This window comes from Cydia amplana, chromosome 14 (assembly GCF_948474715.1).
Source record: "Cydia amplana chromosome 14, ilCydAmpl1.1, whole genome shotgun sequence".
Classification (NCBI taxonomy): domain Eukaryota; kingdom Metazoa; phylum Arthropoda; class Insecta; order Lepidoptera; family Tortricidae; genus Cydia; species Cydia amplana.
Genome location: NC_086082.1, coordinates 1,475,080 through 1,498,347, shown reverse-complemented (window position 1 = coordinate 1,498,347; position 23,268 = coordinate 1,475,080). Strand labels below are relative to the sequence as shown.

The 23,268-nt window shown below is 39.7% G+C and overlaps 2 protein-coding genes across 2 annotated transcripts; both read right to left on the bottom strand.

Annotated features, from left to right (window-relative positions):
- Nucleotides 1-1,349: 1,349 nt before the first annotated feature.
- LOC134654302 (myeloid leukemia factor) lies at nucleotides 1,350-16,228 on the bottom strand. The gene is made up of 8 exons (XM_063509768.1): nucleotides 16,017-16,228; nucleotides 15,124-15,305; nucleotides 14,567-14,655; nucleotides 11,085-11,187; nucleotides 9,692-9,812; nucleotides 7,834-7,953; nucleotides 5,400-5,479; nucleotides 1,350-1,547 (listed from the first exon to the last, which is right to left on the bottom strand). The coding sequence occupies exons 1-8, from the start codon at nucleotides 16,067-16,069 to the stop codon at nucleotides 1,444-1,446; spliced, it is 852 nt and encodes a 283-aa protein (XP_063365838.1). The 5' UTR covers nucleotides 16,070-16,228; the 3' UTR covers nucleotides 1,350-1,443.
- Nucleotides 16,229-20,392: 4,164 nt separating this feature from the next.
- LOC134654301 (nuclear receptor coactivator 6-like) lies at nucleotides 20,393-23,186 on the bottom strand. The gene is made up of 4 exons (XM_063509767.1): nucleotides 23,066-23,186; nucleotides 22,605-22,957; nucleotides 20,734-22,472; nucleotides 20,393-20,518 (listed from the first exon to the last, which is right to left on the bottom strand). Exons 1-4 carry the CDS (start codon nucleotides 23,134-23,136, stop codon nucleotides 20,393-20,395), a joined length of 2,289 nt encoding a protein of 762 aa, XP_063365837.1. The 5' UTR covers nucleotides 23,137-23,186.
- Between the last annotated feature and the right edge of the window lie 82 nt (nucleotides 23,187-23,268).

Here is a 23,268-nt window from a genome sequence, read left to right as displayed (position 1 = left end):
GCCAGCTTCCAATCTACGGACTATAACTGTATTATGGATAACACTTTTATGGTCAGACAAGTAACACAGCAAAAGTAACTAAGCGGGCGAGATATTCAGAATTATCTACACAACACCTTCGTTAAGAGAGTGAGAGAATATGCTTAGATCTTTTTGAGCAACTTCCCCGTTTAGCTACATATACTGCATACAGTCGATACGAGTATTGGACACTAGGATACTAAATATACTCAATAGCAATGAAAAGGGTCACTCTGAATGGAATATTTATACAAAATGACCCATTTTATTACACTCGATTTTACAACAGAAGCGCGACTTGAAAAGCTACGATAAGTTGGTCTTATCGTTTAGAAGTAATCTATTACAGCGGGGTCAGCACGGATCCATTTTTATCGACTATCACTATGCCCGTCACTTTCGCACTTACATACTTGTTAGAACGTGACAGGCATGGTGATAAACGATAAAAATGCTACCGTGCTACTAGGGCAGGACAAAGAAGTTACATAAAAAATTGAAGAGAAAAGTAATTTTCATCCAATATTTATTTATATGATTTATGTATTTCTCATGTCGCTTCGTTTCTGTCTTCTGTCATACTTAAAAAAAAACGACAAAATAAGAACATATTTAAATTCTAGACAAGCAAGTATTTAATTCTAAGGGAATATTATTAATTGGGATTTTTGTTTTATTTTGAACACAGATTATAACTATATCCAATTTTTACATGGTCTCTTATATTTTGGCTCTTAATCTTATTATTATTTCTACGCCAAAGAGTACAAAAGTGACCACTATGGATGTCATTGATGTAAAGATAAAACTTTTTTATGATAACAAATATAATGGCGAGCATTACATACATTTGTTGGTGGATTTGTTAGATATGCTAGTTAAAGTGGGAAATAATAGCCAGATACATCTGTCTTCATCTGATGCGATACATCAGTAGTATCTATTGGTCTTCAAGACGTATCCAATCTTTCCCCACAACACTGCGCCATACACGTTATTCAAAGTGACGTTAGCGTAATATTGATTTTATCGCCTGTCGGTCCCGGCATTATATCGCTGTAGTAGATTTTCATCAAGTAACGTATAAGACCTAACCAAATTTTACCCAAATATACATACATTATTCGCATAAGAAAGATTTTGCGGTCGCTGGTTGGTTCCGGCATATTTTAACTGTTGTTATGCGTATGCCTCGCTAGTCAAAGGTTCCACTCCGTCGCTTACCATAAGGACGAAATTTGCTTGTATCTTTATACGGATAACCTGTCAAAGCGTCCTTATGGCAAGCGACAGTGGAACTTTTTGCTCAGAAACGACAAACTTTTTCCCCATAAACCCGCGCCATATACGTTATTCAAAGTGACGTTAGCATAATACCGGTTGTTACCGCCCGTCGGTTCGTGTGGTGTGTAGCGGTGGCAGCTAGTGCTCGGCGGGGGAGTGTCGCTTGTTGCGGGCGCGGTCGTGCCGGTGGCGCTGCGGGTGCGAGCCGCCGTAAACAGAGCGCACGGACGAACTGGAATGGAAATGAAGATTGTTATAATGAGCTTGTTTTATGCTATCCGGGGTCCCTTTGATTCCCATAAAGTTTTAAGTCATAATGTATTGTTTGTCATATTATCATTAGTCCTTGTTTAAGCAACAGATTGCGTCAGCGCATCGCGCTGATCCACTCAGATCAATCTCCCTAGAGCCAGCAGCCAGCAGAAACATATTGTCTTAGTTGCACTTTACACGGATGTAATACAAATAAGATTTACATATGTGTGCTATAGGTAAAGTTGTGTATATAAAGAAATGCAAATTGTAAATAAATCAGATACCAATTGTCCGTTGGTGTTTCACTAACTCTATACCCAAAAACCTCTGCTTGCTCAGGGCGACACTCTGAGAGTAGAGGCTCCCATCCACCACCTTTTTACAGGAACCCTTGCTGTGGCATAAGACTCCTTCAGCCTTAATCGGTCGCTTGAGCCTGGGCGATCGGCAGCAAGTATCCATCCAAACCACCTTGATCCCCCCCGTAGGGAATCCGTCTGTTACCGATAGGTCTCCCGGTACAGACATCCTTGTCATAGAATAAGTTAGGGCTAGGGAAGTAGGGACTTAGGCCAATAGGATCCCTTGCTATCGCCTCCCACCTTATTTTATGAAATACAGAAATACAGACTTTATTGGTAAATATAAACATAGTTACATTTTACACGTAACTAACGTAATAAACTTAAAACTACTGGGTACATTATGTTTTTATCATTAAATACAAGTAATAAACAAGTATTAACATTTGTAGGTAGGTGGGTACTAGAACCTGTTTCTCAAACGGTGCTGGGTCAATTTCTCACCGGCGCACTCATAAAGTCGGCAATACGATAGTATGCCTGATCTATTAGAAGGGATTTAAGTTTCTTTTTTAATATTGCATCGCTAGTCGAGTCTTTGATGACATTAGGTACGGAGTTGTAGGCAATCGGTCCCATGACGTCAAGCGATCGTCGAGACTTAGCGAGTCGATGCTTTGGGATTTGTAATCGTGGTCGCCTTCGCGACGAGGTGTCACAATTTTTAGCGCTAGATTTGTAATTTTGTATATTTGACCTTACATACATGCACACAGTCAATATGTATGTAATATGTATACGTTGAAATTTTATGTTTTTTAAACAAAGACTGAGCAGGATAGTCAAATGGTTTTCCATCAATTATACGCAGGGCTCGTTTTTGCATCTTAAACAATCTGTCGCGATCTGCCGCTGTGCACCAGAGATCTACACCCTGCATAAGAATCGAGTGGAAATATCCATAGTAAGCTGTTTTGGCATGCAGTCTGTGCAGGCACATGCAACGCCTGAGTACCAGTTAATTCCATAACGGTTCAGTCCATTGAGTAATCCAGGTACTCGGCCTTAGCGTGTGGCTGTACAGTCCTAAAACTGAAACCGGATTTTCGTAAGGTTATCCTATGGATAACCTAGGTTAGGTTTGTTTTATGGCAATCCTGTGAAAGTTTCTGAACCAAATAAATTATGACTAACGAAAATGCGGGCAAAAGATACATTATGACTTAAAACTTTTTGGGAAACAATAGAGACCCATGCTATCCGGGGACAAAACATGATTAAGACGATAAGCCTTCCTAAGATTGCATACGAGTCTGTTATGGTGTCATCGAAATCTGAAGACGCTAATTCAAATCCTTGTTGGAATAAAAACATATGTTGGTGGAAAGAAAACATATATGTTGGTCGAATTTAAACTGTTGTTAAAACAAGTGAGTCTAAACCGTAAAATTATTCAATATATGTTGGTGAAAAAAAAACATGTATGTTGGTGGAAAAAACCATATATGTTGGTGGAAAAAACATATACGAGTATGTTGGTGGAAAAAAACATACATGTTGGAGTTGTGGTTTGGAAGAAACATAGCCAATACAAAATAAATGTGTAGTTAATCCTCATGCCATGAAGCTTAAACTAACTACAAATATACAGCGTAACTACAAATATACAGCAATAAATAGTAATATGAAATTGCGTGCAATAATTATTTTAGCATTATATGATAACATTAGACATGCTTGTACAAATAATTGTATTTTGATTTTTTTTTCTGAACTAATTTGGTTGATATTTTCTTCTATTTTTCTAAAAGATGTGTACAAAAAATTAACATAGCAAACGTATGTACAACGTAATAAAATATAAATATTATTTATTACGTTACACCTAATAGTGTCGTCTCTTTTGGTATCTGAAAGAGAAAAAATATAAAGTATAAACGCTTCAATAAAAACAGTTTTTGGGGGATCTTTACTGCTAAAATAAAATTAAAGTAGTTAGTAGGTATGTATGTATAAGTTGTGTATTATTTATTTAAATTGTTAGGGATAATTTGAGCTTAGTTAGTGACTTTTGTAAATTATTTTTAGTTTTATAAAAATAACTTCTGCCAAACTTAGCACATTTTTTAAAAGTATGTATTTGAAATAATGTTTACAAGCCACGTGACTAGGTCATTCGGCCATTGAGATAAACATTTTATACCTCATATTACAGAACTCCATATCCGAATGACCCAATGATTTTTTTTGATTACATTTAATGAAAAACCTAAAAATATAACTACAATTTCTTTAAGTAATATATTCGATTTGTGGCAGTAATTAATGGAAGGATTGCAATGGTGATTATAATATCGTTATTTTATTATTTTTAGATGTCGGAATTTTAGTAGACGATGTTTTAGTTTTTTTAAATGATGCCCATTAGTGTCGAAGGTGAGTTGTTATCACAGCTAGAACACTGAGTTTTGTAGAAGTTGGGATTCAAGGGACATTTCGAGGCTGTCACTTTGACGGGTCGACTAAAGATGGCCGCCATACGGCGTCATAAACTTACTGAATAACCAAGCGATTGACAATCTATAGTTTGTCAAAGGACTGTCTCATTTCAAACATAGACAGAGAGAATCATACTATTTTTAACAAGCTTTTATTAGGTCGACCTGAATGTAACTATGTAATGGAATCTTGCAAGTTAAATTTGATCCACTTCCCGGTTTCCGATTGAGCTGAAATTTTGCATACACATGTAAGTCGGGTGACAATGCAATATTATGGTACCATCGAGCTGATCTGATGATGGAGACAGGAGGTGGCCATAGGAACTCTGTGATAAAACAACGCAACCTAATTGTGTTAGGGGTTTTTAGAATTGTCTCGATGAGTATTAGTTGTCTGTCGTAAGAAAAGTAGTCAGCGATAAAAGCTTGTACCAAAAATGTAATTTTTGCCAAAAACTTATTGTCTTACACTAGTACTAGCACCCAAAAGAAAAGAATGAGTTTTTTTGTTCGTATTTACTAACAAATTGGTTTGACCAACTATAGCCACAATTATACAACTTTTCTATTATAGGAAAACCAGGTCAAACCAGAGAGGTGGTAGTTTATTGCAATGACATTGAAAAAAAGTTGCCACACAGTATAGTGCTGTCAGTCAGGTAATTTCAACATTTTCAACTTGCGCCTTAGGCCCAAGATACACTTGTAAGTCTTACTTAGGTAAGTCACAGCTATACTACAGAATGAGAGACGAATATCGTTATCTCATTCTACTTAACAAATTGCTTTTTTTTTCTAACATCAACCTGCCAAAGTTAACTCATCAAATTGTCCTTGAATATCCCAACTATACTTGGTCAACCAGATCTTGACAGTAGAAAAAGGCGGCAAATTTGAAAAATGTAGGCGCGAAGGGATATCGTCCCATAGAAAATTTGAATTTCGCGCCTTCTACTGACAAGATTTGGTTGACCAGCTATAACTCAGCGTTCGTCGCTATCGCGTCGTCTCGCTCTGGCTCACCTGTTGCCGCCCTGTGCGAGCGGGCTGGCAGTCGTTCTCAGCGGGCGGCGCGGCGCGGGCCGAATGGCGCGTCTTTCTCGTTCGCTATTCGAACTGAAATACATGCGCTAGCTACAGACACGACCGCCATCTTGGATTTTAAGAAATGAACAATTTTCTATTTGAAATTATTTGTTTGTTATAGTTTGTAGCTTTCTAATAGACCCCGAAGGCTAATCCTATTGTGTATTGTTAAGAAAAACCGCTCGTGCCACGTGCCACAACCTCCTGCATAAAAAATCGGTACTTCGGTTACTGAGTGCCGGCGAGTCGAACGCTACAGAACCAGTCTAAAATGTGTCATCGAGATGCGTAACAAACGCGCGTTATCGGAGAGCGCACCTACACTGGTTTTTTGAGCGTCGGACTAGCCCGCGCTCAGGTGCCAAATAGAATAATTAGGACCCTTTTTTTGCAGGTAAGTAGCACGTGCGGTTTTACTGAACAATAGACAATAGGATAAGCCTTCGGGGTCTACTAGAAAGCTACAAACTATACTAGTTTGTTTTGTCCATTTGTCTTTAAATATTTTATTACAAGATGGCGTCTCGTACAACTTAGAACAAGCTTGCATCTATTACGAATTACGATTAGCACATCTTTAATGGAAGAAATTAAGGTTGTGTTGTGTGTTTAAATTGATACGAACTTGTTCAATAGCTGATGTTTTATAACATAAAACATTTGGGACGTAAAAGGCACCTCAAAGTCTGTTGTCAATAAGGTCGGTATTATCAAATGATAATTGAAATATTTTTTGTTAAAAATGATACAATTTTTACGTCGTAAAATGCCTTACGTTACAAACATATACAGCTGTGCTACATATATAAAAAGAAAATATAAAATCCGTATAGATTGTGCTAAAATAAATATACAGTATTAAGTGCAAAAGAAAAGAATAAACACCGCTAGACATGCCAGATACTTTCTATAATTTAATTAGAAACTCATGCAATGGCCAAAATTTATAATATCTGTCAATATTTCTCAATCTTGGAGTTCATTTTATATCGACTTTTGCAATTAAGTATTTAAAACTTAAATCTGTTTAAAATTTTATAGTATTGTTTTTTTTTCTTAGAGTTTCTAATCAATTTAGAGATTCTAGAGCCTTTTGTAATCAAGACGGGTTCTATATAAGATTTACATGAATATATTTTTACATGAGTATATTGTATAGTCAGAACACAATATGTAAAGTATAACACAACAGTATAACTAGCAGTGTAACAGTGTAACTTACAGTATGTAAGTGTATTGTATATTGTATTGTATAGTCTATTCTATTAGGATAAGGCAGAGTGGCGCTCTCGTGTCAGAGGCCAAGATCCTTTTTGGGTCACTGAGCCAGTGATGTATGTATGTATGTATACAGGGTGGATTTTCTTTTTGGGTCAGTGAGAGCAGCTACCAGATCCCGTGCTGCTACGAGAAAACGGTCTAAGAAGACCTTTCCTCGATTTCAAATTAATCAAGATTGGCTTTTACAGATTTTGGAAAAAACATACAGGGTGCGAGAAAAAGGTCATTTTTGACAAACTTTTTTTTATGCCAATCGATCCCATTCCTATTAAGGATCAAAAGCTTGTATGGAACCAAAAAAAAATTTCCGGCTAGAAAAGCCACAAATCGAGGAAAACTTTTCCTATACAATTTTTCACATGCTGTTTTTGTATGCCAATCGATTCCATTCCTATCCAGTATCAATAGTTTCCTAGGGGTCAACTTACAGTAATGTACTAAAAAGCCACAAATTAATAAAAACTTTTTCCATACATTTACTATGGGGAAAATGTGAAATGTTATTCTCAATTTTCTATCTCGCCCATCAGTCCTACAGCAATGTCTTCATACAGTATTATGGTCCTTAAATGTAACAGGACTGATTGGCCAGATAGAAAAATGTGAATTAAATTTCACGTTTTCTCCATAGTAAATGTATGGAAAAAGTTTTCTTTAATTTGTGGCTTTTTAGTACATTACCGTAAGTTGACCCCTAGGAAACTATTGATACTGGATAGGAATGGAATCGATTGGCATACGAAAACAGCATGTGAAAAATAAAAGTTTTCATTTTCATACAAATTGTATGGGAAAAGTTTTCCTCGATTTGTGGCTTTTCTAGCCGGAAATTTTTTTTTTGGTTCCATACAAGCTTTTGATCCTTAATAGGAATGGGATCGATTGGCATCAAAAAAAAAATTTGTCAAAAATGACCTTCTTCTCGCACCCTGTATGTTTTTTCCAAAATCTGTAAAAGCCAATCTTCATTAATTTGAAATCGAGGGAAGGTCTTCTTAGACCCTTTTCTCGTAGCAGCACGGGATCTGGTAGTTGCCCTCACTGACCCAAAAAGAAAATCCACCCTGTATAGTATAGTAGTTGTGTGTTATATGAGTACTGACTTGGGTGGTGCGGCGGCGGCGGCGGCGTGGTCGTGCGCGGGCGCAGCCTCGATGGCGAGGCGCGGCGCGGCCAGGGCGGCGCGACCGCCACTGTAGACCCCGGCCTTGTCGATGAACTCTCTGCCAAAAATTATTATAAACAATAGTATTTTATACAATCGTGATATAATGGAGAGCTTTTCAGTCGAGTGCCGTGTTAAGGCCTCGTGCTGAGTGGCCTTAATCTGTCAGCTCCCACGGCTCATATACGAGCAGAACGCTTATGGTGACGTCATATCGTGGGATTCGGCAGGTTAATGGGCAGAGATGGGCAAAATTTATTCGAATGACGAATAACGAATAAGAATAACAAAATTTATCGCGAATGACGAATAAAAATGTCGGATGATTATTCTTATTTGAATAAATTATTTGTCGAATAATTTATCCGCGAATAATTTATTCGTCGAATGAATTGCCACGAATAATTTGTTTATTCGAATACCTTATTAACTTTTCACGGTTTAGAAAGATTGGCAACTGTAATGTGCAATGCAACTACCTATAGTATCTGTAAATACTGTAAATATAAATGCGTTGTGAGATTCGCTCTGAAGCAAATAACTGCTAAGAAAATTTGGTGTTCTCACTCTTTTATTATAAAACTATCTCTTTCTAGGTCAGGCCAGAAAGTTACTAACTTTGTGTGTGAGTAATTCATTGTTCACGCCAGTCCTTTTTTTATTATACTACCTGGGCTTAGCTTTGAACTCTTAACAATCTTTAACTTCTGAACAAATATACAGTAAAAGAACAAGTCATATGAAACGTGCTATTATTCGTGTTGTTTATTTGAATGGAATAAGCCAAAAAACTTAAATATTCTTCGTGGATTTATTCGAATTAAATAACGAATAAATCATTCGTCATTTGAAAAGTGTTCGAATGATTCATCCGCGGATGAATTATTCGCGAATGAATCATCCGCGAATAAAAAAGTCGTGAATTATTGTTTATTCGAATGATTATTCCGATAAAAGTTTATTCGAATGATGCCCATCTCTGTTAATGGGTAATTATTATTATAGTCGACGAGTAGAAAAAAAATATTTCAATTGACCGTATCTTTCTATCGGAAGACAACTCGGACAAATAAAAAGTAGTACCTTTGTATATAATTGTGAATAGAAACTCTTCAACACCGACAAATTATTAAGTATAAAATCAAATAAAAAACGTGGCCACTTTAATAAAAGAACCGGATGGCGCTATAATTAGAAACATTATTCTAAATAGAAACAAGAACATAAAAAAATCTTTCTAAAATATAAAAATGTCAATAAAATCTGTAGTAGGTAAGAAGTAGGGTCCCTGACACAGAATAACTAATAGTACTACCGTACAGAAAATTCACCCCTTCACAAAAGTCAGGTTTAGGTATAAAATTACACCTATATCGACGCCTGCAAGCAAAATTGAAACTTATAACCGCGCACGAACCGTGAATCTCCTTTGCGCGCCGCAGTTTTATGACCGAGCTGTGAGTGTCGGCACGGGGTTATCACTTGACAAGTTTTTATACCTATACCCACTGATTTATTGTTTTTAAGATAAATATGTAGGAATTACAAACGTTGATTATGTAAACATACATGTTTTATCCGAAAATAGCAAGTCTGATTCTCGCGGAGTAAGTTTCGAAGCCGCTGTGTATTTTCAATTTTGCGCGAGCGCCGCGTGACACGACTATCGTGCGCGCCGAGCGGCAGCCCACTGCTATACGCCTGTCCGATGGGCGCGCCGGCCAAATGTACCTAAACTGCGTAGTGACACCCCCCTGTCCCTGATACAAAACCCTAACAATTAAAAAATAAGTTACCTGTCAAAATCCTCAGCCTCGTCCTCATCCAGATTGATAAATTCCTGCGTTTCCTCCTGGTCGCCCGAATACACGTTCTGCTCTTTTTCAATCACGTGACCACGCTCGCCGATATGGTGGCCTATAAAGACAAACATAGTACTTCATTACAAAACAGTATTTTACAACTACTATGGTGTGATATTTTACATAGAAACCGGCCAAGTGCGAGTCGGACTCGCGCACGGAGGGTTCCGCACCATCAACAAAAAATAGAGCAAAACAAGCAAAAAAAAACGGTCACCCATCCAAGTACTGACCCCGCCCGACGTTGCTTAACTTCGGTCAAAAATCACGTTTGTTGTATGGGAGCCCCACTTAAATATTTATTTTATTCTGTTTTTAGTATTTGTTGTTATAGCGGCAACAGAAATACATCATCTGTGAAAATTTCAACTGTCTAGCTATCACGGTTCGTGAGATACACCTGGTGACAGACGGACGGACGGACGGACGGACGGACAGCGGAGTCTTAGTAATAGGGTCCCGTTTTTACCCTTTGGGTACGGAACCCTAAAAACCATAGAGAAATATAAGTAAAGAAAGAGTGGTAACTCCATACATCAGTACGGTTACCATCAGTTTGTCACTGACATAAACGCCGTCGAGAACGTAATTTACTTTCTATACATCCCGTTTGCACTAATATGCGAGTGCGAGCGAGATGTATAGAAAGTAAATTGCGTTCTCGACGGCGTTTATGTCAGTGACAAACTGATGGTAACCGTACAGTTTTCTTACCAAAACGCGAGGTATTTCGTGGTCGACATCTAACGTCAAGCTAGTCGAACCATCAGTACCGCTACTTGACACCAGATGGCATAAGTTTCGCTACTGACTGACGAAAAATGTACTACTAAAACAATTTACAACTAATATTATAAGCAGAAGGAGTTGAAAATATATTAGTTCCGGTTATAATATTAGCTAAAAATTGTCGAGCATTAGAGTTTTTGTTTGCCGCTACATCTATTGTCAACTAGCAGAACTGATAATGTCCGCTACTTGACGTTAGATGTAGACAACCTAATAACTCGCGTTTTGGTAAGAAAACTAATGTATGGAGTTACCACTCTTTCTTTACTTATATTTCTTTATGATAAAAACCGACCAAGTGCGAGTGGTGACTCGTGCACGAAGGGTTCCGTACCATTACTAAATGTGTACCTAAAGCTGCTAAATAAAACGTACCGATGGACATTTTCTTGGTCCCGGTACGCGAGTCCTGCAGAGTCTTGCGGGTCTCCTTAATGCCGTTGGGACCGATCTCTGAGCTACTGGTCCAGTACACATGTCTTAACCAGCACTGCTTCGTAACGGATCCTGCGAATATATCACACGAGCGGTAACTTACCGATGGACATCTTCTTGGTGCCAGTGCGTGAGTCCTGCAGGGTCTTGCGGGTCTCCTTAATGCCGTTTGGGCCGATCTTTGTGCTGCTGGTCGAGCTGAATACCTGAAGTCAAACGTTGGATATTTTATTACCATCAACGTGCACACTAGCGCCACTGCTAAATAATCGTGATTATTTCAATTTAACGAAAGATATTTAAAAAAAGGAGGCCGCTACGTACTATATCTTTTTTTTTATGTTAAACTGATCGGCGATTGGCTCTAGACACACCTGATGGAAAGTGAAGACAGAGCCTAAGATGGAGGTCACCGGTTCAGTAATAGCCTATTCACTCTAGCTTTAAAGAGACCGAGGTCATATTTCTCAGGGAATACGGATGACGGGAGCGCATTCCATTCCTTAGCCGTCCTTACCAAAAAAGACGAGGCAAATCGTTTTGTGCGGACAAATGGGATGTTAACCACGAACGGGTGCATTCGCTCCCCGCGCCTGGACGTCCGATGATGGAAAGGGGAAGGTGGGATCAGGTCATGCAGCTCTTGTATCTTGTATTAAAGTACCTTTTGAATACATCAAACTAGTTTCTAGTGCCAGTTGCACCATGCGCACTTGACAGACTGATCATCAACACCCGGCGCACCGCGGCGGTTTACTATGAAACTTTCCATTTCAATACAATAAAATATAAGTTTGGTGCAACCGACCCGTAATCTACGACTGCTATTTTTTATTGACCGAGAGAAAGCGTACATAGTTCAATTTAGGAAAAAATATTTCGTATGGCCGGATGTTCTCGTCTACAGTACCACGACTGCCTTAGCAGTGTCAAACTGACATATTCGATAACGACTGCATAACTTACTTTCTATACATCTCGCTTGCACTAATATGCAAGTACGAGCGAGATGCATAGAAAATCAGTTACGCACACGCTAGCGTATATGGCAGTGTCAAACTGGTGATAGCCGTACTGGTCGCATTTTTCAACCGATCCTGGTGAAACTTGGCGAGCAGGTTGGATAATTATAGGTAGGTATAGAACTTTGTAGCGGATTCAAAATTTGTAATTTTTCAAAACGGCGGATCCATAAGGGTTCGTGAGGTCTACAGAACACAGAGCCACTAGTTTATTATTTACGACGACAAAAAAATTAAGCGAACACATTTTACATTAGCATATTAATTTTGCCACTTTTATTCTAGCCTCCTAAGATCCTGCGGATAATTTTTTTTACATATTCCATAATCTATTTTGAACTTTTATTGTGTATCTAAGGGTTTAAATTTCAAGAATAAACCAATTGCTTCTGGGTCTCAGAAGGCTAAAAATAAACAATTAAGTTTGGGTAGTTTTTTTTACACGTTTTAAACGGGGCACAGTTCGCAGTGCGAACTTTGCACTGCGATAACGTTTCGCGCGGTAAACCACATTGAATTGATTATATTGAGTTTGCCTAGAGATTTTTTCATTGTTTATTATGTAAAATAATCAATCAACCTTTAAACGAGCAATTCTTGTAAAATATGTATATTATATTTCGGGGATCTCGGAAACGACTAACGATTTCGATGAAATTTGCTATATGGGGGTTTTAGGGGCCGAAAAATCGATCTAGCTAGGTCTTATCTCTGTGAAAACGCGCATTTTTGAGTTTTTATATGTTTTCCGAGCAAAGCTCGGTCACCCAGATATTATACGTTAATGTGCGGTTTTTGTGACTTATCTTAAACTAAACTCATATAGTTATGTCCTTATCAATGATATTACATACATATATGATAGTTATAATACCATTGGTCCTTATATATTTTATAGTTTTGAATAATCACCTTCGCAAACCGTGTAGCATAGCAACAAACACTAGAAACAACCCATTGTGTTGAAACTTTACATCAACAAAACGTCATTTATCATTAGATTCAGATTCAAACATAAGTCATTGGCAAGTTGCCTACGCCGCCGACCGGCCGTGACCCGACCATGTCCATGCGTATGACACCATCCATTAACACAACTACATAATTCATATTAGACATGCCTAGTGCTTGGTTTTTACGAATCTCAAATCGCTATTTTGTACCCGACTATGTACACAAGTTTTTTTTTTGAAGTGACAACTTCTTTAGCGGCGCTGTGCACTTTTTGTGATGGGGAAAAAATGTTAAACACGCGAGAGGTGTCACGTGACCGTAAGACGTAAGATGGACACGTGACCTGATCGAAAAACTGTTACTTCAATGTCATTGAGTTTTTCTTTATTGATTTAAATGCCATCTAGTGAGTTTCGCTCTAACTGGTATTAATATAACTCGAGTACTAACAGTGATGTGCTTAGGAGTTTCAAGTAATGCGACGAAATAACGCTAGATGGCGTTAACCTCAATTATACATAGTGCTGCAGACATTTTGCAATAGTGATTGAGTTTTCACTTCTGCCGGCACTCCCTGAGTGCAACCCGTTGTATTTTTTACCGCGAACATCGTAACTATCGTAAGTTGAAATTTCGTAAATCTGCTCCTCTATCGCTCTTGCTTATCACTACAGCTTATAAAACAAAGTCCCCCGCCGCGTCTGTCTGTTCGTATGTATGTATGTTCACGATAAACTCAAAAACTACTGAACGGATTTTCATGCGGTTTTCACCTATCAATAGAGTGGTTCTTGAGGAAGGTTTACGTGTATAATTTGTTACGGTTTTATGAACCGTGTGAAGCCGGGGCGGGTCGCTAGTTTGAGCTATAAAGGTGCCGTAGCGTGCCACGGATTTTGATGAAAGGAGCCGATTTTAAAAACAAGTTGCCAGTATTATCGCTTTAATCTTTTTATGCCATGATTACATTTTTAACTCACTTCCAAAAAGGATGTTCTATTAAAAAAACCGGGGAACCCAACTAATTACAAACAATCGTGTCCAAGGTCACAGCTTATTTTAAAAGTTTCGTAAATCAGTAAGTACAATTTCAGAATAAATAAATGGCGGCCCGTTTCGAAACTTTGCGCAGCGCGTGGGCTTCCAAAGCCATAAAATAAAAGCATATATTTTTCTCATTTTGCTCCAAGTTATACTTATTGTATAAATTGTATTGTATTTTAGCAAGGGCAGGTTTTCCGCAACTCGACGACTGACGCCTATTTTCCGTTTCAAGTTATACTTACCTAAAGTTTTTTATTTAAGAAAAAGACATAGTATTTTACCACAAACACACAGTATTTTAAACAAAGGCTTTCACTAAACGATCGTCAACTTAACATTAGAACAGAAAGAAAAAAAGATATAGAATTTATAAATAAAACAATTTCACACAAAAAAAGAGATGCCAATGTATACATAGCTACCTAGGTTTTGTCGAATGTCAAGAATAAGAAAAAAAGTATGTACAAAAAATACTAAGTTTAAATAACTTTATCAGACTATTAAAATCAAAAATAAAATAAAAGTATATTAAATGTCAACGATTCTGGTACTGTCATCTACGTACCTGAGGTTTCCCGTTGGGTCCACCCGAAGACATGACGACAGTGCTGCTGCTGAACGAACTGCCGGCGGTCATCGGCCCCTCTAGGTCTGCTGTCATATACAAAAACATGAAATATTTACTATTGCACTCACACCACCTATATACATATATCCTCTTGAGACCAAGAAGCAACATTTTTACATCTGAATATACATCCCACTGTTGGGCACAGGCCTCCTCTCATGCGTGAGACGGCTCGGCCTCTAAGGCCCACTTGCACCATTCTACTAACCCAGGGTTAACCGATTAAACCTGGAGTTACCATGGTTACCAGTACAATTGAATGTTGGCATGCGGTCTCAAGATGATTGCAGTCTATTTAGACAAAGTCCTTTGTAATGGCTCTTAAACTATATTCCGTTAAAGTAGCTATTATGCTTATTTCATGAGTATAAATAGCTCTTGTAATAAGTATCTGACGTCATTCATAGTCGTAAATTGCTCGTAAGTAAAATAATTTGAAGAAATCTTCACTAATCTGCATGCCAAATTATTTACGAGTAGTAGGATTGACTTACCTGAGAACAATCTGTTCATCTGAGGCATCTGTGGCATAAACGGCATCATGCTCATGCCGCCCATGCCCATGCCCATGTTGGACCGCGGCATGAGGGCCAGCGGGCCGCCCAGCATGCCGAACGGGTCAGAGAAGAGAGAGTTCATCATGTTGTTCATTTGACGCATGTGACGCATGTGCGAGCTGTAGGAACCAAAAATAGTATTTTATACAATCGTGATATAATGGAGAGCTTTTCAGTCGAGTACCGTGTTTAGGCAACAAAGCTTGCTGAGTTGCCTAAGGAAGGTACGAGATTGTGTGAGAGGTTAAGAGGCTGTGCGGAAAGAGAAGAGTCGTGAAATGTATGGGAACCAATACATTCTACGACTCTTCTCTTTCCTCACAGCCTCTTAATCGATACTAATAAATGAAAATGTGTGACTGTCTGTCTCTCTGTCTGTTACCTCTTGACACTTAAACCGCTGAACCGATTTAGTTGAAATTTCATAGTTTTATCCCAAAAAGAATCAATTTAGTGTAGGGGTAGAATCATAAAATAAGATAAAAAAAATATTATTTTTGAATTTTATTTGAGACCAATATGCTTAAAAGAAAAATTATTGGAATCAGAAGTAACTACAATTATTTCAATATCCACTGACTCTAACTTTAGCTATGTATTCACGAATTATGTTTTCATAACATGCTTTCGAAAAGATTGCTTCATCCCAGACACAAAAAAACGTATGTCACGTCAGCCTATATGCAAAAAAGCACAAAAAACAGCACATGCAATTAGTAACCATTACGTGGTGATAGCCCTCGACTTCATAAATTTTATAGAGGATCAAATAAATCGCTATTTAGATTGCCAAATTGTGGAAAATTTGAGTAATAAAATCATCAACTTACCCGAAAAACGGATCATCTTCAACATCCCCCATCAAAGACCCAAAGAGAGACATGTTTCTAATTCTTCAAGTCACAGTAATAATCTAAATTTGTTAAAAACACTTCCAACGTGATATTTAACAGGTGATCACGCCAAATTCACGTCTCAATTTGCTTTCAGAAAATCGAAATCTCTGGTAATTCGCGAGTCTACAAACACGCACGAGTAAATGTCAAACTCGAATAGTGTTGGGATTAAAGAGAATGGATGGGTTTGGAATCTTTGGTTGGAATGACGATTGTTATCATTCGATTGTGCACGATTACAACATCGATTCCTACTTGTATTGTTATGGAAACATCCATCCAAAGAGTAGTATAATATATCTAAGAATTTTTTATCCATTTACGTCAGAACTAGGAAATAAGCAAAACATAAGCTGGGCGAATAGAATATCCCAATCCCACCCACTCAATCACAAAACCCAAAAGCCTTGCTACCGTTGTCTTGTGGGAGGGTTGCGGTGTCCTATATATTATACCATATTACACTGATTATACTACTCTTTGGGTTGCGGGCAAAGAACGCAACGCTGCGATTTTGCCATCACAGTGTAAGTGTTATTTATACGTCATAATTTCATAGAAGTTTGAAGGCCCCAGTACACAATGGACCAGCGTGGGCCATTCTGGGGGACGCATTTATGCACTAGAAGGAGCAAGTGATATTGCTATCTCATTCAACCGCATGGCTGCGTCCCTTGGACTGGCCGGCGATGGCCCATTGTGTACTGGGGCCTTGACGTTGATAACAACACTTGCACAACCTGGGCTAGCAAAATCCCTGTCTTTGGTCTAAGGCCCGTAACACACTATGGCACCGCACCGCGACCTTGGAGCGTCGCACCCATAAGTGAGAGTGAGAAAGAGATATCTGTTTCACTTATGGGATCTCGGTCTCACTTATGGGAGTTATGGGTGCGACGCACCAAGGTCGCGGTGCGGTGCGATAGTATGTTACCACTTAACTATACTCAGTCGCGAGTTGGTCGCGAGCATCGCGAGTGCCGCACATCAAAACTCCAGATAACAACTATAACGACTATCGTAAATAATCGATTCAAAATTTAACGAGCAAAACTTGGTCAAATTTATAATCTTTTTCATCGTATTTGGTCGCTAGGTGTTCTTGGCGTCATAAAGGTTAAACCGGGTTCTCCATGGTGTACTTGGTGTAGTCCAAAGAGTAGTATATAATATATAGGATGTAGTCTTCCTAATATACTTTGGTGTAGTCATCATTATGTTTGTATCTCCTTGGATATCACGGGCCTATAATCCCGGTTCTTTGATAGGCTTGCGTGGGGACACCGATCCAACACGTAGAGTCCCCTTGGAGAGCGTTTATGTCATGTAAAACGCCTGCTGGAACCCGTTCATTATCTATCTATCTAATACCTTTAAACGAGCAATTCTTGCATATTTATTTATTTATAGACAAGAATGGAAGATTAGTGAATGAGGAAGAATGCATCTTAAAAAGATGGAAAGAGTATTTTGAAAGTTTGTTTGACAGAGAGGAGGCAAACACGCCAAGTTTGGAGTTGGATGAAAGTATTGAAAACGTGTCGGAGAATGAAGATAGTATTAGCATGGATGAAATTGTGAAAGCGTTGAAAGGAATGAAATCAGGAAAGGCTGCAGGATATGATAAGGTTTCTGTCGAGATGCTGAAAGCTGGACAAGGCATTGTAGCAAGTCAGTTGTATCGCCTTTTCAATTTGTGCTTTAGAACCGGTCAAGTGCCCAGGGACTGGTGCAAGGCTGTCATTGTACCTCTTTACAAAGGAAAGGGATCACAACTGGATTGCAAAAACTACAGAGGCATTAGCTTACTCAGCGTCGTCGGCAAATTGTATGCAAAGATATTGATTGAAAGAGTAGTGAAAGAAACCGATGAGCAAGTATGGGATGCACAAGCGGGATTCCGAAAGGGTATGGGATGTACGGATCAAGTATTTTCCTTGCGATGCATAGCCGAGAAGTATTTGGCCAAAGGTCAAAAGGTCTATTGCGCTTTCGTGGATTTGGAAAAGGCTTATGACAGAGTGGTGAGGAATGAACTTTGGTCGGTACTGTCTGTGTATGGATTGGGCGGCCGTCTCATTCAGGCACTGAAATCGCTCTATGAGGATTCCAGTGCTTGTGTGAGAGTAAACGGATCGTATACTGAATGGTTTAGCATCGAAAAGGGTGTTAGGCAGGGATGTGTAGCGTCACCGTGGCTGTTTAATCTGTTCATGGACAGTAGTTTGCAGGATTTGAGAAATGATGAATGTGGGCTGAAAATGAGTGGGTTACCCGTCAAATGTCTTCTTTACGCTGATGACCTGGTACTACTAGCGTCATCGGGCGAGGAGTTGCAGGAGATGGTAACTAGAATGCATGGGTCTTTTGAAAGGAAAGGAATGAAAATTAATGTAAGCAAGACGAAAGTAATGGTATTTGAAAAGGAAGAAAATATGACTAACTGTGAGATTTTGATTGGTCAAGAAAGAGTGCAACAAGTGAAAGAGTTTGTGTATCTGGGAACCTTGTTCACTAGGGACGGTAAGCATGATAAGGACATTGAAAGGAGAGTGAATGCTGGAAATCGCGTGAATGGGGCACTTAACGCTTTTATGAGCAGCCAAAAGGTGTCGCAAAAAGCACGGTTGGCTGTGCATAGAGGGGTGTTGGTGCCTACACTCATGTATGGTAGCGAAAGTTGGGTATGGCAGAAGAGGCATCAGAGCCAAGTGAATGCAGTGGAAATGAGAGCGTTGAGAAGTGTGTGTGGTGTGAGATTACAAGATAGAATTAGGAACAGTGTGATAAGGGAAAAGTGTGGACTGAACGAAGATGTAGTGACAAAAATTGAGAAAGGTATGTTGAGATGGTTTGGACACATGGAAAGAATGAGTGAAAGAAGGCTGACAAAGAGAGTGTATAAGGGAGAAGTAGAAGAGGGAGTTGGAAGGGGCAGACCTCGGCGGACTTTCTTCGATCAGATCGGGGAAATCCTGAAGAAAGGCCAGGTCAAGAGCACCCTAAACCGGCGAGCGTGTATGAGGAATATTATGAAAGTAACGGAAGCGAAAGAGGTGTGTCAGGATCGTAGAAAGTGGAAATCCGTGGTCTCTGCCTACCCCTCCGGGAAATAGGCGTGATTATATGTATGTATGTATGTATGTTATTTATTTATTTATTTATATATACAGTGTGGAAAGATAAGTCGGGCCCTGGAGCGAAACTACCTTAAATTCTTAAGCTGGCTCATTTTACTTAATGGAGACATTCCTTTATTTTTAAAAAGAAAGAAAACTGCGTAACTGGTCGTATCATACTATCAGGAGCACATCAGGACCTTCAATCATGGATGGCGAGCCCTCGTCAATGAAATACGTTATTCAACTCACAGTCTTTACTGGATAAGACTGATTACAAATCATAGCACACGTTACACTTCTTATTCAAATCAAACCAGTGGATTAGACCCAGGAACCGCCACAGACGTCATCTTCTCCCGTTCTTTCTCATCATGTTCCCATCTGAAGATTGATAGACAGCATAACTTCAATTGTTCTGGCTTTCATTTGTTTTCGACAGCGCACTCTATGACGCCTTGGCGGAACTGCGCCGAACACCACTCAGGTGTACTAGCTGTAACACCCTAGTTTGCTCTATTTGTCGAAGATTGCGTGATGAAACGCCTCTCCAAGGCGATATGTGGCACAATTCAGCCATTCTCCGACATATATATGATGAATTTGACATAATTTTAGGGATTGACAGGAAACCTATGCTAGCGCCAGCTGTAAAATACTTCAACCGGCTTCAACTCCAATTCGAAGAACGAATTTATCTTTACACATCTCATATAAGGTAAACGTACTAGTGCTCGACATGCTAATGCTCAATAGATGACACCCTGCTGTTACCTCTATTGACAATGACTTAAGTTTCAAGATGACTTACTGGGACTGGGACCGCGTCGAGCACCAGTACGTTTACCTTACCTATCTAATCAATGAATAACACGTACACATACGACCACAATTACTTTATTTTTGAGATTTTAAATTATCATTTTGACAATGCTTTATTTTTGATATTTTCAGTCCACAAAATTTACAAAATAAATACGACAGAACTGGCCACCAGTTCACCACTTAACATCAACAATCACTGTCACAATCGACAAGCACTTGCCACATTAAGTCTGAGCGCCTGCCACAAAAAACGAAACTTCGTTATTTGCCTCTCTGTTACTCTTGCATATCGAGTGTTAAAGGCAAATAGACGATCGAACGAACTAAGTAGATAGCTAGATAGCTGTAGGCCTCTAGGATGGGGACCTAAGCTCTCAGACGGTGCAAAGGAAGGTCTCTGGGTCCGTGGAATGACCAAGCAGTAGATTGAGGATATGAAGTGAACACCATGTCTTGGAGCCCGTTCCTCAATTTGCCGCTCTTAGTCGGTATCTGAAAATAACAAAGAAATGTTTTATGTAGGCGTATTACAATCCGCAAATAAGTTTCATCATTATAGTTTTAGTCGCTATTATTTCTATATAAAAATGACACGCACACGCCAACATGAAGCTACTAAATGTAAACCTTTGTAAGCGTATAAACATTACTACACACAGACACACCCACTAATCAATGTGACTGTTAATAGTAGAATTTATATTTACCAAGTCAACATTGCTTGAACCTGGAGCAGGCTTATTAGAGACGTCTCCGACTTGACCGACGACATGACCTTTCACAGTCTCATTGTTAGCTTGACTGTTGGCAATCGTGTCTCCCCCGACTCTCTCCACAGGGATCTGACTCCTCTCCACTGGCGGCGCGCCTGTCAACCGGCCATCAGAAATCGTCTGTCCTCGAGGATCCCTGTTAGGAATGGTCTGATTGGTGTAAGACTGGGATCCCTTATACTGATTGTAGACTTGCTGCAACTGAGCCCTGCTTGGAGTTATTTGTCCTGCTTGCCTTGCATAGAGTGAAGTTTTACTAATGGTCGATTTCACGTTGTTATTCACTCTTAATCTTGAAGAAACTTTTTGAGGAGACAAGGTTTGCGGCAAATTTGTTTCGGGCATGCGGTATTTCTTCGTGGGTAACGGTTCGATTGGCTGCCCTAATGTGTTATATCTTGAATTATCCACAGGGAGTATATGCTCTCTCTCGTATACTCTGCCTCCAGGCGCCTGGTTAGGATATCCTTGAGACATTGGTTCTGGCGGTTCGATCTCTCGGTAATTCTGAATTTCTTGCTGTGGCACTTGCTGGTAACCTTGATTGTCTGTATGGGCGGTATATACCTGTTGCGGTGGTTGCAACTGATTTGGCAGGTTGGTAGAGGCTGGATTAGCAGCATACTGTTGATTCGGTGGTACTTGATTATTAAAGTATTGCTGCTGATTTGCTGGTACTTGATTTGTAGTATACTGTTGCTGATGGGTTGCTGGTTGTCCACTGTACTGTTGTTGTTCTGGTGGTACTTGACCTGTTGCTTGGTCCGGTTGAGACTGTGCCTGAGTGCCTGGCGCAGACTGGTTTGAAGCTAAGTTGGCATTCACTGCATTCATACCAGCCATCACCGGCTTCATACCGGCTGAGTTAGGATCTAGAGGCTTAGCGGACATGAGTTTTTGCATAGAACTCATAGCAGCCGCTTGTTTATTAGCTGGATTCATTTGAATAGCAATCTCCATGGGGTCAAAGTCGACATCACCAGCCATAACGCCGGGAAACATTTCTTTAAACTTGGTGATGCCTGGAGTATGCTGACCGTAGTTACCTTTTTGGCCTCCTTGATTCGCATTCATTCTTCCCATGTGTGCGTTTTGATTCGTACCCTGGGGTGGGAAGTTGGGAGGCAGCTGATTCTGTGCGGCGTAAGCTTGCTGTGGCTGTTGAGCACCGGCTGCTGGATTTGGATGTTGTTGGTTTGGCATTGCTTGATTGGGAAGATTTGATTGAGCCGCTTCCGCTGCCTGTCCTTGAGCAAAGTTTGTAGCGTTCATTCCAGGTTGCATTACATTCGCTGACTGATTCATTTCACCGCCTGTGCCTGGCATAGGACTCTGCGCGTTCATACCAGGCTGTTGCTTGGCTAGTGCCGGATTCATCTGCATGGCTATTTCCATTGGGTTAAAGCTCAGACCGCCGCCTTCACCTTGCGTTATTCCGGGGAACATTTTATTGAAATTTGCCAAGCCCTGTGTATTTCCTGGCATTTTCTGGCCACCGGACATTTGCTGGTCACTGACCATTGGTTGACCACCTGCCATTTGATCACCTGTCATTTGATGAACACCTGACATTTGGTAATCCTGCATATGCTGCATCATCGGGTGACCTCGGGCCATACTTTGACCTCCAGAATTTGCGTTCATATTTGCCATCTGTGGACTTGTCATATTGCCTGCAATACAAAGCAGAATATTAAAATCAGTACAACAGAAATAATATTTTCCATGTATGGTATGACTCGTATAATATGGCAAAGAAATATTGGTGAATAATTTCTCCTAGCTTTATTTTTATTTTAACTAACCATCGGCAGGAAGCGTCGGGACACCCGGCGTTAGGCCCATCTGAGCTCCTAGGGGATTATTTGTGACAGTATTGCCCGAATTCAGACTTTTAAGGTCATCATACACCTCCTTGATGACGGGCTGCATTACACTTCGATTCAAGAAATTATAGCCATCGGCGTATTGTTTCGGGGCGTTGCAGTAGCTCATACACGGCCTGCCATGAGCCGGCATACCTTCGCCCATGCTGTAGGGCTCCCCGCAGCATGGATGCCCATAGCCCCGGCGGCAGCAGCCTCCGTAGCCCTGAGATGGCATGCATTGTCTTTGCCCTTGCCCCTGACCTTGGTTGAATAATTTGCCCATGCAACCGCTGAAACAGAATGACAAATATTTGTCAAGACGGACGTGTAGATGGATATAATAGGATAAGTCCGACCCTCCGGCGAGATAATGATGTTACAATTGATACTGAACTCACCAATCTGCACTTTGCAGTTGATTCATAACATTCCCTAAATCACTTAATATCTTCTGCTTATCCAAAGCCATTGCTAACGTTTATGGTAAACTGATGGTGTACCTACAATTTTTATCCTATTAAAAATTTGAAAAATAACTGAAAGCTTTTTTTACAACCAAAATTTTGAGTATAATCTGATAATCTGAAACGTCAATGATAGT

Excerpts from the sequence above, each read along its gene's own strand:
- LOC134654302 (XM_063509768.1), bottom strand. The coding sequence starts at position 16,069 with ATGTCTCTCTTTGGGTCTTTGATGGGGGATGTTGAAGATGATCCGTTT. Across the intron at positions 9,813-11,084 it reads CACCAAGAAGATGTCCATCG|GCCACCATATCGGCGAGCGT; the intron begins GTAAGTTACCGC and ends TTGTCTTTATAG. Across the intron at positions 7,954-9,691 it reads GAGGCTGAGGATTTTGACAG|AGAGTTCATCGACAAGGCCG; the intron begins GTAACTTATTTT and ends AATTTTTGGCAG.
- LOC134654301 (XM_063509767.1), bottom strand. The coding sequence starts at position 23,136 with ATGGCTTTGGATAAGCAGAAGATATTAAGTGATTTAGGGAATGTTATG. Across the intron at positions 22,473-22,604 it reads CCCGACGCTTCCTGCCGATG|GCAATATGACAAGTCCACAG; the intron begins GTTAGTTAAAAT and ends TTTGTATTGCAG. Across the intron at positions 20,519-20,733 it reads GTTCAAGCAATGTTGACTTG|ATACCGACTAAGAGCGGCAA; the intron begins GTAAATATAAAT and ends TGTTATTTTCAG.